General features: G+C 36.4%; 1 protein-coding gene across 6 annotated transcripts in view; it reads left to right on the top strand.

Moving 5' to 3' along the window:
- The first annotated feature begins 1,688 nt into the window (after positions 1 to 1,688).
- Pde11 (Phosphodiesterase 11) overlaps positions 1,689 to 15,781 on the top strand; it is a 46,040-nt gene continuing 31,947 nt past the window's right edge. For 2 of the 6 annotated variants that reach the window (XM_017156743.3, XM_070219738.1), the window contains exon 1: positions 12,124 to 12,615. Coding sequence is in view for 1 of the 6 variants with exons in the window: in XM_070219736.1 (XP_070075837.1) it covers positions 8,558 to 8,618 (61 nt within the window). In the remaining 5 variants the exon portion in view is untranslated. Of the gene's footprint in view, positions 2,724 to 8,546; positions 8,619 to 12,123; positions 12,616 to 15,781 lie in introns of those variants that run through there. The other 4 variants (XM_070219736.1, XM_070219730.1, XM_070219733.1 and 1 more) reach the window with 4 other exon arrangements.

Here is a 15,781-nt window from a genome sequence, read left to right on the forward strand (position 1 = left end):
GTTTCGGTTTAGAAATATACTTTTTGGTCATTTTGCAATCACTGCAATTTTCGTTGGACTCGGTTTGGTGGTTTCTTGACCCAAAATAAAATATGTCGACACTGCAGAGACTCTAAAGGTTAAGAGCTCAACGAAATCTTTAACGAGAACGGAAAATATATTTTTGGTGCAGTGAACTATTAATGCTCTTTTTTTGCTTTCTTTTCGGAAGGGAAATTTTTATTTGAGCCCAGTATGAGGCTAATATTATAACGTAAACATATAACTAATGTTAATTGTTTGAACTTTTCATTTTTTATTTCGTTTTTATCTTTAAGCCCTAAAGAAATAAAGCCCCGACAAATAATTAATTATTAATTAATTATTAATTATTTTCCTTAATCCCGTGATACCATTTATAGTGTCATTTGAAATCTCGCAGACGTGATACCCTCCGCCGATCCTAGGGGAATGCAAAGCAGAAAGCGCAGTGCAGTGCGAGAATTAGTTTCGGTTAGCACCGCCGATCTCGACGAACTAGTCAAACAGGGGTGCCGTGGGGCGGGGGTCTTGAGAAGGGAGGGCGCAGTGGAGTAGGGAGGGGGGCGGCGGAAGGTGTGAAGGCAAACAGCAGACGGCAAACAGAAAACAGAAAAACTGAAAACTGGATGCAGTCCCGAATGCGAATACCTTTCGGATGCACATGCACTCGCTCTTGGACATGGACTTTGTACCCGTTAGCTGCCAAAATGAGAAGAGATTAAAAGGGAAGGGGGCTAAGACAAAAACAAAAAAAGAACTTTTTACAACGTGGGATCCAAATGCTCCAGCTGGCTCTCTTTCTCAGCTGCTGCTGCAATCTCCCTCTGCCAATTGGTGCAGAGGGTTATAGTGATGTCACAATTTTAGGTTTAAAGCAAACTCAGTTGCTGACAAAATTTCATAATTATTAGAAATACAAAATACTTGAAATCCAAAAAAAAAATTTTAATCATAGTTATGTTTATGCAAATATGTACATTTATCATGACTTGAGTAATGTATTTAGGAATGCTTTCGTTCAACTTAAGATCTTTCTAAAATATAAAATTTGCCAAGATTATAATGTTTTGTTTCCTATTATTGTCATGACATCTGATATTTAAAGCTGAGCTTTATAACTTATTATTTAGAATTAATAATAATATATTTAAGTTATATTATATGTTTCCTATTATTGTCATGACATCTGATATTTTGAGCTGAGCTTTACAACTTATTATTCAGATTTAATAAAATTATATTTGAAGTTATATTTAGTTGTATTATTTACAAAAAATTTAATCATACTGTCATAATTCCATTGACATTTTTTAATTTTACAATTTAGTCTTAACTTCTAAATTCCCATTTTTTTTAGGTAATTAGTAAATTCTTATAAAATGGTTTTGTTACATATTTAACTATTCATCCTGACAAATTTTCTTCTAAATTGTTGTATAAAAAATGATTTTTTTTGTGGAATACCAAAACCAAAATAACTAAAATTTTTCAACAAAATTTTTTTTTTTTAATTATTATTTCTTATTTTTATGTTGGGTTGAAATAGCCAGATCTACAGCACTGCGGAGCGCCAACCGCGAGAGGTCCGTCGACGCCAACGTTGGCTGCGCTGCTCCACGATCGCTGGGCCGCTTTCCGCTTTCAGCTTTCCGTTCAGTTCACGCTCACCGCTCGCCGCGCTCAGTTCTCAGTTCTCGGATTCCCGGTTGTGAAGGATTCTGACCCGATTCGACTCGATTCGATTCTCGCCGAAAGTGGAGGCAGAAGCTAAAGCGAAAAGAAATAAATGTACAACCAGCCTGGATGCGGATTATATTTTTGGGATCAAGATAATGATGATCCGATCGGGCTGAACGTGTTGTGCGCGTGTGTTTCGCTTTCAAAGGCTTTTTTAACTGCGGCGAGAGATTCGAAGTCGTATACTGTGAATCGGAAATCAAGGGAAATTTCAGAACCCCTAGAAGTTCCCCCCTTCAAGCAACAGTGAAGTGTATTGTTTAACAAAAATAAAAAAAGGCCGAACCGCGAGCAAAGCAAGGCGAAAGAGCTGAATAAAAGAGGCGAAGAGCAGAAGCAGAAAGAAGCAGAATTTACCAATCCAGAGTCTGATTTATAGCTGCGTTGGTGTGTTCGCAATACGTGCTAAAACATAAAGGTGCTTTCCGAAAAAAGCCATCCTAATATATGCTAAAAGAAATTGTTGAAAATTTTTAACCAAAAGTATACAGATTCTCGGGCGAGATTTATAATCATTTTCTAATGACAACGGCCGTACTAAAAACAGGCAACAAATTATTTGCCGCCGTCTCAGTTCCATACATCTTTTAATTTATTATAAGCAGTGACAGTGTTTTTTCTTCATTTTCTGCCTGCCCCGGTTCGCTGGGAAAGAGACTGGGCGAGAAACAAAGGGAAAAGAAACGAACACAAAAATAAAAAATACAAATTAAACACGCGAATGTTTCAAACGAAAGTCGAAGAGAGTTGAGTGAATTAATGAAATATATATGCACGCAAATAAAATCTATATACGCGCGTTTTTGTGATATATTAAATAACGCTCCAATAAAAGCAAATTTATTTCAATTGCTAAGTCGTCGGGAAAAGGCCAGCAGATAAATAAGTTAACAAATTGAGGAATATCACAATACACCCTATAAATTTGGATTAATTGGGAAAACCCTCAAAGACGGATAAATACAGTAAGTTTTTGAAGGGTAATGGGGGAAACAATAATTGAAATTATTTGTGAGGGATCTAGTTTTTGTTTTGGAAAAATTTGAAACAGGTTTTATTCAATTTTTGTTAAGGTTTTATTAAGCCTTTGTTTTGAAACTGTTTCTTACTAGAAACTTTCTATTCTAGACTCACACGTTTTCCCTTGCCCATTTCTTTTTTAATACCCGTACACTTGCTCTAATTTTTTTCTTTTTACGATCCTTCTTTTAATTGCATTTTATGCTTACTTGAGCAGTTTGCTTGTGCTATGAAGTGCCCGCTTGAGACTGTCAAAAAAGAAAGAAAATAAAATAAAGTGAAATAAAATAAAATAAGGCTCGAAGAGATTTTGCAAGCTCGTTAGCCGAATAACGGTCGAGGTAGAGAGTTACCATGTTATATGGTCATGAGATAAGACACTTCAGACAGCACTTGATGTTTATGGCGTGCCTTCTTCCTCTTTTACCGTTCCCGCCCCTTTCGGCCCCGCCCCCACGGGCAGTTGCTCACCTGAGCCGAATAACTTTACGTTCGGTGAATGACAAGCTGTTGCCCTGGCAGATCATCTAGTTTTACAGTTAGCTAATTAATGGTCAGACTTCAACTCCGCCCTTTGGCTTTAATTATTGAAAAAAAACGCCCTAATTGCAGTCTGAGTTGCTTAAGCCTGAAACGTTTAATTATTTAAATTATTTTGATATATTAGGTGTTTTTTTAAATTTTCAGATAAATACATATTTATGAAGCTCCAAAATCTGAATTTTTTTGCGTTGAAAATACATGTGTAGTTCTTCTTTGAGTTTTATTACATTAAAATTAGTTTTTCGCATATTAACTTTACAACATCATTAAAAGAATGTCAATCAAATGGAAGTTCTCCTGTATTTTCTTTTGATTTTTTCCTTTAACAAATTTGTTGCAACCCCACACAGTACCCGCGATAAGTATGCGAGCACCCTGAACACACAAATAAATCGTGCATTGACTTCCCCATCGAAATTTCGCTCCGCTGGTTCTTCCTGTTCCATATCAATCACGTCGTTAAGGTCTCCAGTTGACATTTTTCCTCAGTTTCAATCGCTTGGCAGCCGCTCAACGTGTTTGGCATTTTAACTATCAAATTAACCGTCATGTTTCGTTATTGTTCTCCGTCGCTGGCACATAAAAGTGTGTAATTAACTCAGGTGGGAGATAGAGATGGTGATGATCATGATTATTGCTATGAACGTGTGTGGGCTCTCCGGAGCGGTGAGAACGAGCATTTGTCTAGCTGTCAGAAAACTGGAGCAGCTCCATCGGCCACGTGAATCAGATAAGCGCCAATATTCGTTACATTTTGTGGGACAATTTATTTGTTTATCAAATTTTCAGCGAATGACCAGATAAGTTATACTTTAAAAAGATTCCTTTATAGATTTCTAAAATATTTTGAATTGGGCTGTTAAAAAAATGTTTTTAATATGGATATTTTCGCGAACCGGTTGAATATGTGTTGATTAACTTATTTTTTTGGCATTCATAAATTAGTAGTATTGATATTAAAATTAAATTCAATAAATAAAACTAATGAAGCAAATCATACGAGGCTGGTTTTAATTATCATGTTTAGCAGATTTATTAAATTATGCATAATCGTAAGTTTAGACAAATGAATATATTTAATTAATTTTAATATAATTAAGAAATGAGAAGCGGGAAAATTCCCTAAATTTCGCATAGCACTGAACTCTGGCTAAATAAATCAAATTTAATCATGTGACTCAGGCACTTATCAGCGACTAATTAAACTTTGCATATTCATTAACTGGCAGGGCCTTTTCCAACTACAGAGATAAATATTCCCCTGCAAATTCCAGGTGACTCAATTGTCAGGTGTGTGGGGCGCGATTATAATATCACTCCCCCTTTTCTGTGGATTAATGCATTTGTACTCCATCAACTTTTCTTCCTCAAGCAACCAGAAAGCCCACAAGTGACCAGAAATAACTCGATATTCAATCGGATACGTCAGAGGTTTCGAGGCTTGCGTCACCTGAACGATGCACGTCACCAAAGCAGAGCGTGGAAAGATTTTTGGTTTTTGCATGAAATCGTTAATTAACTGGTTCGACAGAAAGATTAAAAACCGCGGCGATGTCGCCAAGTGAATCACTGCATTTTTCCAGCAGCTGGCAACAAAGGGAGTTCCACTTCTTAAAATCTATAATAACGTTAAATAATGTGTTGAAAAGGTGCTGGACGCGAATGAAATTGACTCGCTTAATCAGCACGCTAATGTTAATTCGAAATACGCGTGGCTTTTAGCAATGTGACGGCTCGGCTTCCCTTTCCTGCCATTATGCCACTCTGATATCAACGCTTTTATCATCGGCAACAAATCTGCTCAAATAACAAATATGTGCCAAGCACACACCGTAGTATATAATATACTCTGCTTGGTGGTATGTGCTATATGGCCATGTATTATCTTATCTCCTCACGGCATGCATGTCAGCATTTAAACGACGCATTAGCCATTACCCCTAAGCCAACTCCATGCACTTTGCTTTATCAAGTCACCCACCAATCAGATATGAAAGTTTGGGCCGAAGAGGAAATTGTTTGGCATGCCGCACAGCCACGATGAAAAAGCAAACAAACACATCTAAGTTTATGTTTGTTATGTATGCCAAACAATTATCAAAACTTAAACAAAAGAAAGCACACACTCTTGAGACTCTAGAAACTTACAGATAAATTTATGGATGGATTTCTGATGCTCTATGAAGAAAGGTCCCAACAAGAATAAAAAAAAATGTCTTTATTATTTAAGACTACCTATAGTTGACAATGTAGTTAAATATTTTATCAGCCTCGCACCTTTTATCTTGAAACCTAATGAGTTGGGGAAAATGTTAAGTCATTTTTCTTATATGGGGCTTAACTGCTGACGAGCTTTATTAACATGCTTAAGATCTCATTTAACTGGCACTTTTACAGTTTATTTTTTATGGCTAGCAATACTTTATTTTCAAATATGGCGCTGGCCCTACAGCAACTCTATTATAACAGCCTTATAGAGTGTATACACAAAAAGAGAAGACAAAGGAAATAAATTAAGATTGCAAACCGTCATCTTAGTTGGCAGCGCAGACATATTAAAAATGCCGAACAGGTCTCAACTTTTTGTTATGTATTTTTTGGCTGATTGATTTGTTGCCTGTCGCATTGGCCGCTCCACCCACAGCTCCATTATTTATTTTGGGTGTGGGTGCTGGCCATATAGCGTTGGAACGCCCCGCAGATCTCACCTAGATTCGCTGCGCTCTCCTTTTTATTTTCCATTTTTTGGCCCGGCCAATTTGAGGCCTCTGTTTGCCAAGTTGCTTCGCTCGTGTTTTATTGTTTACCGGGCTCTCTAGCTGCCTGTTGTTTACCCATCTTCAGCTGCTGTTTGATTTGCAACAATAATTTTTGTTTACGGTTTATGGTGCCACAGCGAACGTGGATTGTTATTATTTAGATGATTACGCATTTTATAGTCGCAAAACGGTCAGCGTTTGCGTGATATGCGTTTCGTATTAATTATGAATTATTATTCCTTGGCCACTTTATTTTTTGGTAATTTTTGATGGTTTTTTGAGAGGGTTAGTTGCGAAATTGATTGGGCAAGTGTTGAGTAGTCCAATGACGATTTCGAGGGCATTTTTAATAAGGGTAGGGGCTTAACTTTTTAAAACATAAGGAAAGGCTCAAAACAAAAAAAAAACGTAGTCAAACAGAAGTTAAAATAAAATTTTAAAGAGTTCAAGCAGTAGTAAAAATATGTTTAACAAAAAAAAATACGAACAAATAGTAAAGAATAAAAAAAATTGTTTTTTGGTGATAAGTGTTTCCAAACAAACTATCGAGCCTAAAATAGTAAAGTCGGCTGTATATAAAGCCGTTACCTAATTATAGTGCTCTCCTCTCTCTAAAATGCCGGGTTATCTAATGACTTTTTTCCGTGCCGTTCTAACTGTTTGCATTTCATTTAATTTCACCATTGTCTTGGCAATGTTTTTTGTGTTTTGCAACCACTAATTGCAAATAAATTGTGCGCAGTTATAATCTGTGGAAACGGGCCCTGTCTCGGCCCCCTGTTACCCCCTCAACACTATCTGGCCCGTCCCTGCCGACTAATCTTAAACACGCTGATCGACTAATAGGCGCCAACTGACAATGAAATTTCATAGAATTAAATTGACAGCCCAATAAATAAAGTAAAAGAAGTGCACAGGAAAAAATCATATAAAGTTGCTCAAGATATTCTTTAAAAAAATTAATAAAATATTTTTAGGTTATTTTTAATACATTAGCAATTTAATATATATATCTACCAATTAATATTTGTTGTTAAAAGTCAGACAATATTTTTCTGAGTGCACGCACATGTGTTTCTATGATTTATTTAATAGAACGGTACATTACGTTTGCATTTAATTGCTTATCAGGAAATAGAAAAGCGTAAAGCGTGTAACCAAAACAAAAACAAATCTAGTTCAAACCCTCTTGGTTCAGTATAATTGAATTTGTTGCTGTTAAATGTATTAAGAACCCTAGCGAAAAGAAATCAATTCAAATCGAATCGAATCGAATCGAATCGAGAAACCTTCCAGTAGTCAGCCGCGATCGCTTGCCGCTCGGTTTCAGTTCATTGACTTTTCCACGCCTTGGGCGACTGTTTGAGTGGCGGCGCAGATTGAAAAGTGGCGTACTAAACTGTGAGATATAAAGTCAAGGTCGGCCCGTTCTGTTTTCCGCTGATAAGGCGAAGGCAGCAATGTGTCGCGATAAGAAAAACCAAACATGAGCCAGCAGCAATGCGCAGAGGAAAGCCATAAAGCAGAGCAATCAACAGGCACTTTTGTATGTACGAAAACGCAAACAGTCAGAGGAAAGTTCCTCTATAGGCATGGAATTTCATTCAGCAAATTTGGCAATATCACTTTTATTGCCGATCAAGTTTTGACCGAGAGCCAGCATTGTTGTCTTAACAAATGTTTACTCGGTTCTTTATTTGATTTGGCTCTTTTGAAATCGCTGCGTCAAAAGCCTTTTGTTGACCTAATGAATATTTCTATAATTTCCAGCATTGTTAAAGTGAGTTCAAATACTTGAATAATTTATGCAAAGCTCTTAGATGTCATTTGTTTAGAGTTGGTCAACATTTCATGGGACATTTTTAAAATCGGATTAAAAACCTCTTTAGTTTTGTATGTTTCACAGTACCAATAGTAATAATGAAGCTTTGCTTTTTATAACAATTTTCTTTCTAACCCATCCTTCAGTAGGGAAAACTATAAATTATGTCTTCCAACAAATATGTCTCAAAATTATTTATGATGGAAAACTTTGCCGGACTATGGTATATATTTTGTTTTTGCTCTGCCAACTTTTGCATATTTTTTGTAAACATTCATAAATAGTCTAATGATGTTGCCTGGTCTGCTGACTCCATTAATCAAAGCTTGTCACTCAGTCATTCACCCATTCAGACCGGCATTCATTCACTGCTTTTTTGCTGGCGGATGTATCTTGTATTTCGGGGTGTTCAATATTATCTTAGGGTTTTTTTGTATTCTTTTTTTTCGGATTTTTTTGGTTGGCAATTCCGTGGCCCTCATGAAAAGTTTTTGCCGGATTCGTGGCTCGAGGGTTTTTCCAATGAACCATTTGAAACGGTGCCGCAATCAATCAGGCAATTAACTGATGTAGGAAATTATAAATGAGTTTCTAGGTAAATCCTCTAAGAGATATGAAATAATATTTGATCTCTTCAATTGCAGATTTAATTGGAATGGCATCATCCCCGAACAATGCGGCGCCGCCTGTTTTATGGCGGGCGAGACGTAAAATTGGTAAGTTCTCCTCAAAAGTTTTGTTCACATTTTTCCAGCTAAGCAATCAGCACTGTTTTGAGTCATTAATTTTTGACCAGATTTATGTGCTTTATGCTGAATTTAAAGCCAAACGGCGTCAAGGTTCAATGTAATTTGTGCATGTCAAAATGTTCATTATCCTGCTTGCCGAAAAACCGGAGGATGGGCGTAAAATCTTTCTTTGTGTTCGCGCCATCAAATATTAACGAGACAAGGCAGGATTTTAAGTAGCGTAAAATCGAAAACTTGAATTCCAACGGAGGCTTATGAATTTTTGAAAAGCCCAAGTGTGTCTGCAATTAGTAAATACATTTTGGATCAAGACAGAAATCAATGGCAATCCGATTTGCATTTTTTTCCGTGCTGATGAGTTGGTTGGGGTCAAGTGGGGTTTTGGGGCAGCACTAACCCAAACTTCTGCCCGGCTGAAAACAATCACATAAAGTTTTAATTAATTTCAAACAAACGGCCAAACAAACAGCGGGCCAGCCAAACAAACAGAGCCAACCGACAGAACTAGAGAACTTTGCACAATTTATGGTCGCTGTCGCGTGGCTGCCACGCCTCCTTCGCCGCCCCCGTTCCCGTTCCTCGTTGGTACAGTGAGTCCACGGCTGGAGGATTCTGTGTTTGCCTTTGTAATGGTAACAAGAAGCTGCGGAATGGCTGTGGAGAAGACTTTGCACGCTTTGTCAACACTTTTCCGGAAGCAAAAGTCGCTGATGTCGTCGCTGTCACGCTCCATGTGGTTTATAGGGACTCCCGTACACATACACACACTTCGGTGCCGTCATTTCCGTTTCCGTTTCCACAAAAAACACTGGCAAACAGAGGCCAAAACAAAATGAGTTGAAAGTAAACTGAAATTATGGAGAGAAATACTAAGAAAATCCGGTAATTTATATACTCTTTTTGAGTCACTTTTATAAAGATTACTAGTCAACGAAGCTGGCTTAAGCAAGCAGTAGATTACACAAGTTTACAAAAGAAAATCGTCAACTTTGATTTTCCAGTAAAGATTTGCTCCCTGCTTAAAAAATGGGCACTTAAATTTTTTTGTAACGTGTCAGTTTTTGTTATACCCTTGCAGAGGGTATTATGATTTCAGTCAGAAGTTTGCAACGCAGTGAAGGAGACGTTTCCGACCCCATAAAGTATATATATTCTTGATCAGCATCACAAGACGAGTCGATCTAGCCATGTCCGTCTGTCCGTCTGTCCGTCCGTCTGTCCGTCTGTCCGTCTGTCTGTTTCTACGCAAACTAGTCTCTCAGTTTTTGAGCTATCGGGACAAAACTTTCGCAAAAGTCTTCTTTCTATTGCAGGTAGTATATATGTCGGAGCCGACCGGATCGGACAACTATATCTTATAGCTCCCATAGGAACAATCGGAAAAAAAACTTTAAAAAATTCTAGCTTCGGTGTTTTTTTGAAATATTACCTTCTACTTTTGGGGATGTTATTTTTTAAATATTTCTGAATTTCGAATTAATTATTTTAAAAATCGGACTACTATATCATATAGCTGCCATAGGAACGATCGGAAAATTAATGGAAAAGTAATAGGAAATATATTCTAGCTTCTTTGGTTTTTATTGTATTATCTTCTACTCTAGGATATGATTCTTTTTAAATATTTCCAAATTTTAAATTTTAATTTGATCAAAATCGGACGACTATATAATATAGCTGCCATAGGAACGATCGGAAAATTAATGAGAAATATTAGAAAATTGAACATTTTTGCGATTTGTTAATTAATAGGAATGATCTGCAAGGGTATATAAGCATCGGCTGGCCGAAGCTAGCTTCCTTTCTTGTTTTTTTAGTGAAATAATTTTTTTTTTTGCTGGTATTTCGATAATAATGAAAACATAATTATAGAAATTAAGCAAGCATAAAATAAATAGTTTTCCAAATAAGTTGCAAATAAAAGATAAAAATTGCGTTTACTTTGCTTTGTTTTGATTCGTAATATTTATACTCCACTCCAACCCCGTTAGCCGGCAACTTGGCAATGAGCAAAAGTTCAGTTCCGGACTCAAAAGGGGCGGCCAATATCGTATGTTTTGAGTGTGGAGGGGTTGAAGCTTTTTATTGGCGGAGTCAAAGCTGCTGTGAAGTTTATCGAAAAGTTTAACTTAAACAACTGCAGTCGAAAGCCAACTTTGAGCGATTTTTAATTTATTTGTTCCCCTCTTTTGCGATTTTTGCTTCGTTTTTTTGATTCTCAAAGCCGGTTCTTTTGTCCAACTGACTGAGAAGCACACAGATACACTATGTCTGCGTATTTGTGGGCTTTATAGTATTTTCCTTGTCCAACTAACGGTGCATTTATCGAAACAATACGATTCGATTCGCATCGGTTTTGAGTCATGTCACATAAATGATTTTTTCTTCGGTGGAAAAGTTTTGGAAAAGAAAAACAGCTGTTGTCTTTGTTGGATAGTTTTACTTCCCACAGCAGGCAGTAAAAGATTTTTTTTTCGATTGATTTGCTTTTATAGCTATCTTAATCTTCTTTTTAATTCAAGCTTATGCGTGCTTATATTTGATATTGTAAGAAATAAGAATGGTAAATAATACACAGAGAAAAAAACGGAACAATATGGAACTGATATTGTTTCATATCAATTTTTCCATAACAAAATGGTATGATTTCATATCAATATGGTACAAAATCATATGTTCGGAAATATCATTTTGATATGAAAACAGATAGGCCGAAATTGATATGAAATAATACCCGATGGATGATTATTTTTGGTATTTTTTTTTCTCTGTGTATGTGCACTTGCTTAAAACAACAGAAAAATATAGTTCTTAATAATAACAGGGATTTGAAATCTATAAAATCTGTGAAAGAAATCTAAAACAATTTTATAATGATTTTTTTATGAAACTAAAACTTGGCTAAAACTTTTTGGCATACATTTTAAAATAAATTAATATTTAATTTTTTAAATTCAAGAACAGAAACATGTTCAGCTCGGTTAAAGATTTTTGTTTTTCGAAATCTATTAATTGTTCTATCTGCAGGCAGCCGCAATCAATTACGGCCATGGTCGCATTACCGTTAACAGCGACAAAAAGAATAAAAAAAGTCGCTCATTTCCCAGGTCACAGAACACAACACAGATACAATTTGTTTTCGCTGATAAGAAATCAGAAAAAAGGAAAAATTTAGCGCTATCAACAAGTTGAATGCGAATGCTACCGCAAAAAGAATAAACGATAAACGAGCGGCGGAGAGCGAGAACAAAAAAAAAGAGGGACAGAGAGAGGGAATCAAAAGTTCATTAGTCGCTCGCGATAAACTAAAAACGGCAAAAGTAAATAAAAAGTAAAAAAGAAAGAAAATCACTCGGACTTACGCACACTCGCAAACGATTTGAGTGACTTCGCTTTGTTTATTTTAGGCGAATTCGCCGCACTGGTTCTTCGCCGCGTATCTGCCAGCTACGTTCGCCGCTCACATTTCGCCTTAGTATCGCTCAGATATTCAAAGCGTTCGGTTCGCTCGAAAAGAGAACGCGCGACAAAAGCGGCCCGAAAATAAATTACATTTAAATACTGCCCCACTGGCAGCCCAGAAAAATAGGAAATCGATCTGAAAACCATATATTTCAAAATCGGGCAGAGTTTTGTGCGTGTGTGTGAAGAAAAAAAGAAATCCCCAAGGAAAATCCCAAATAAAAAGTACAAAAGTAATCATTTTGAGATGAGCCAATGAAACGTTTTTTATATGCGATCAACGGTCGCGTGCTCAATTCGCCTGTGTATGTGTGCGTGTCTGTGTGTCGCCAAGGTGTGAAAATATACCTACATATATACATAAATATCTTAACCGATACAACGAAAAAGTATCTATATACACAACTGCATAATAGCGGTGCCACAATTAACGCAAGCCAAATAAAAGGCGTAAAATTAAGCACAGCAATTTGAATTTCTAGATCGTCCGCTAAGTGGCTGGGTAAACTAAATGGATTTTGTGATCCAACGAATTTTTTCGCAGAGTATCGTATCTCGGAATGAAAAAAAAGAAGATGCATTTTATTCTTTGCAGCTGATCAGCGGCTCTCTCGCTCTCCTTCTACAATGCCAGTGTTGCCAGCTTCGCTTTTTCTTTGCCCACTGTGCTTATCGCCGTTTGTGGGTGTGTGTGTTTTTCGCTATTTTGTTGTTTATTATTTGATATTGTCGCGGCGAATTTGCAAAGCGTCGTCCAAGCGTGCAAAAAAAAATGTTTAAAACGGGTCCCTCAACAAAATTTAAACAGTAATTTGTAATTTAACAAGTAGTTTGTCTTCTCCCCGTTTTTGGGTATTTTCTCAAGATTAAAAATCTTTTAGCGTTCGGTTATCTAGGGCTGTAGTTACTTAATCTTGTCGTTACATATTTACAAAATGTACTTCATTTCTTAGATATTTTTAGTTAAATACTTGTTAATTGAAACCCACTAAGCATTGAATGCTACAAAATATTATTGTTGTACCTTTTGTAAATTTTTCTTAAGTTTAGGTAATTTATATTAGATGAAAATTTTTTAAACTGTTTTGAAATAATTATTGCATTTAAGAAATATGGTTCATATTGGTCGGTTTTATAAGGTTTTTTTGCGGATATTGCGTTTTTTCTGGCCTAAAATAATAGACGTAAAAGAGGGAGAGCGAACGCGAGAATGTGAGAAAGAGAGGGGAGCGTGCGCAAGTTTATAGGCGATAAGCTGTCTGGGCAGCCCTTTACCCCCTTTTCACCCCCTCGCAGGCAGACAGGTGCGTTCACCGAGTTCAATTCGCTTTTGTTGTCACTTTGCTTTTATTGTTGTTTTTCTCGCTCTTTTATCAAGAGAACACGCTCGCATATGTTTTCCGTGTGACTGTATGGGTGCTCGGCAAGTTTAGTCATTAAAGTCTTTTGCCTGTAGTTGTTGTTCTTATTGCTGTAACGGAAGTGGCTTTGTCCCTCTTATATAGTTGTTGCCCTTTTTTTTGACAGTTTCTGTAGTTTAGTGGCTTAACTTTAACGAGAATTTCACCTCAAAAGAAATAAGAATTTTATTCTTAAATTGCTTAAATTATTTAACCAGATAGTTTTTAAAAATAATTTACAAAATAAATAAGGCCACCTTATATGCATGTGGTTCTAAATTGAAATATTTTTAATTTGAAATATGATTGCTAAAATAATGTCTATATTATTTCATTTCAAAACCAACTTCTTAGCTTGTGATATTAGTTATTATTATTATAGGCTCATCTTATCTTAAGGAGACCCAGGCTTTGATACACAAACATATCACAGCCTGCTCCGATTTGAATACATAATTTCTATGGAACCCAACTTGAGAACACATCTTGTCCCCCGAAAACCGAATCAATGCTAACCAGCTGCACACACACAGACATATTGGGTATCCCCCCCTCTGCTCCACATTTCCCACACGACTTTGTTGTTTATGATTGTCATTATCAGAAGGAATTACCATTGTTATCCAGCTAAATCTAGTCATTACTCACTCACGCGCTACTCATCTCGCTCGCACCCACGGCAACCTTATCAGTGGGCGCCCGACTCGTGCTTTTGATGCTGATAATACGCCCTGACTTGGCCTACCTGTTCCAGTGCTCCATTGGGGCTACGGCCTATCAGTCACATTGGAATGATGCCGTCACTTGGCCAAAATAATCATTGACTGGTCATTGTTGTTGACCATGTGGGGGGAATTTCCTGATGGCAAAGTGGGGTAGTCTTGTGAAACATTAACTCCGAATTATGTAATGCCAGCTATACTTTGCACACTTTCTTAAATTGAACAATAGTAATTTTTAGAGTCATCAAAGAAGAATAAAGAAATACGATTTGTAAGCTTAACTTAACACCATTCTCACCCCACACCCAAAAAAATATTCAAAAATGTAAATATCAAAAAATCTTTCTTAAACACTTTGTGATTCCCCCAACATTTTAATAATCTGTTAATTTTGAACATCAAAATTATAATGGCCATCATAAAGACGTCATGATTATAACACTTCCAAGAACTGTCGTTCCCCAATGGTTTTCTTCAATAGATATTAAGCTCACTTTGGACTCAATTGTTTGTTTGGAAGTTTTTGCTTTGACTTAATGAATACTCTTCCGATATCAAGTTTTTATACCCTTGCAGAGGGTATTATGATTTCAGTCAGAAGTTTGCAACGCAGTGAAGGAGACGTTTCCGACCCCATAAAGTATATATATTCTTGATCAGCATCACTAGACGAGTCGATCTAGCCATGTCCGTCTGTCCGTCTGTCCGTCTGTCCGTCTGTCCGTCTGTCCGTCTGACCGTCTGTCCGTCTGTCCGTCTGTCCGTCTGTCTGTTTCTACGCAAACTAGTCTCTCAGTTTTTGAGCTATCGGGATGAAACTTTCCCAAAAGTCTTCTTTCTATTGCAGGTAGTATATATGTCGGAGCCGACCGGATCGGACAACTATATCTTATAGCTCCCATAGGAACAATCGGAAAAAAAAAACTTTAAAAAATTCTAACTTCGGTGTTTTTTGAAATATTACCTTCTACTTTTGGGGATGTTATTTTTTTAATATTTCTGAATTTCGAATTAATTATTTAAAAAATCGGACGACTATATCATATAGCTGCCATAGGAACGATCGGAAAATTAATGGAAAAGTAATAGGAAATAAATTCTAGCTTCTTTGGTTTTTATTGTATTATCTTCTACTCTAGGATATGACTCTTTTTAAATATTTCCGAATTTAAATTTTAATTTAATCAAAATCGGACGACTATATCATATAGCTGCCATAGGAACGATCGGAAAATTAATGGAAAAGTAATAGGAAATAAATTCTAGCTTCTTTGGTTTTTATTGTATTATCTTCTACTCTAGGATATGACTCTTTTTAAATAATTCCGAATTTCAATTTTAATTTGATCAAAATCGGACGACTATATCATATAGCTGTCATAGGAACCATCGGAAAATTAATGATAAATATTAGAAAATTGAACATTTTTGCGATTTGTTAATTAATAGGAATGATCTGCAAGGGTATATAAGCTTCGGCTGGCCGAAGCTAGCTTCCTTTCTTGTTTTTTAATGATGTTTCTTTGACGCACTTGGGACCAGTTAT

This window comes from Drosophila takahashii, chromosome 2L (assembly GCF_030179915.1).
Source record: "Drosophila takahashii strain IR98-3 E-12201 chromosome 2L, DtakHiC1v2, whole genome shotgun sequence".
NCBI classification, from domain to species: domain Eukaryota; kingdom Metazoa; phylum Arthropoda; class Insecta; order Diptera; family Drosophilidae; genus Drosophila; species Drosophila takahashii.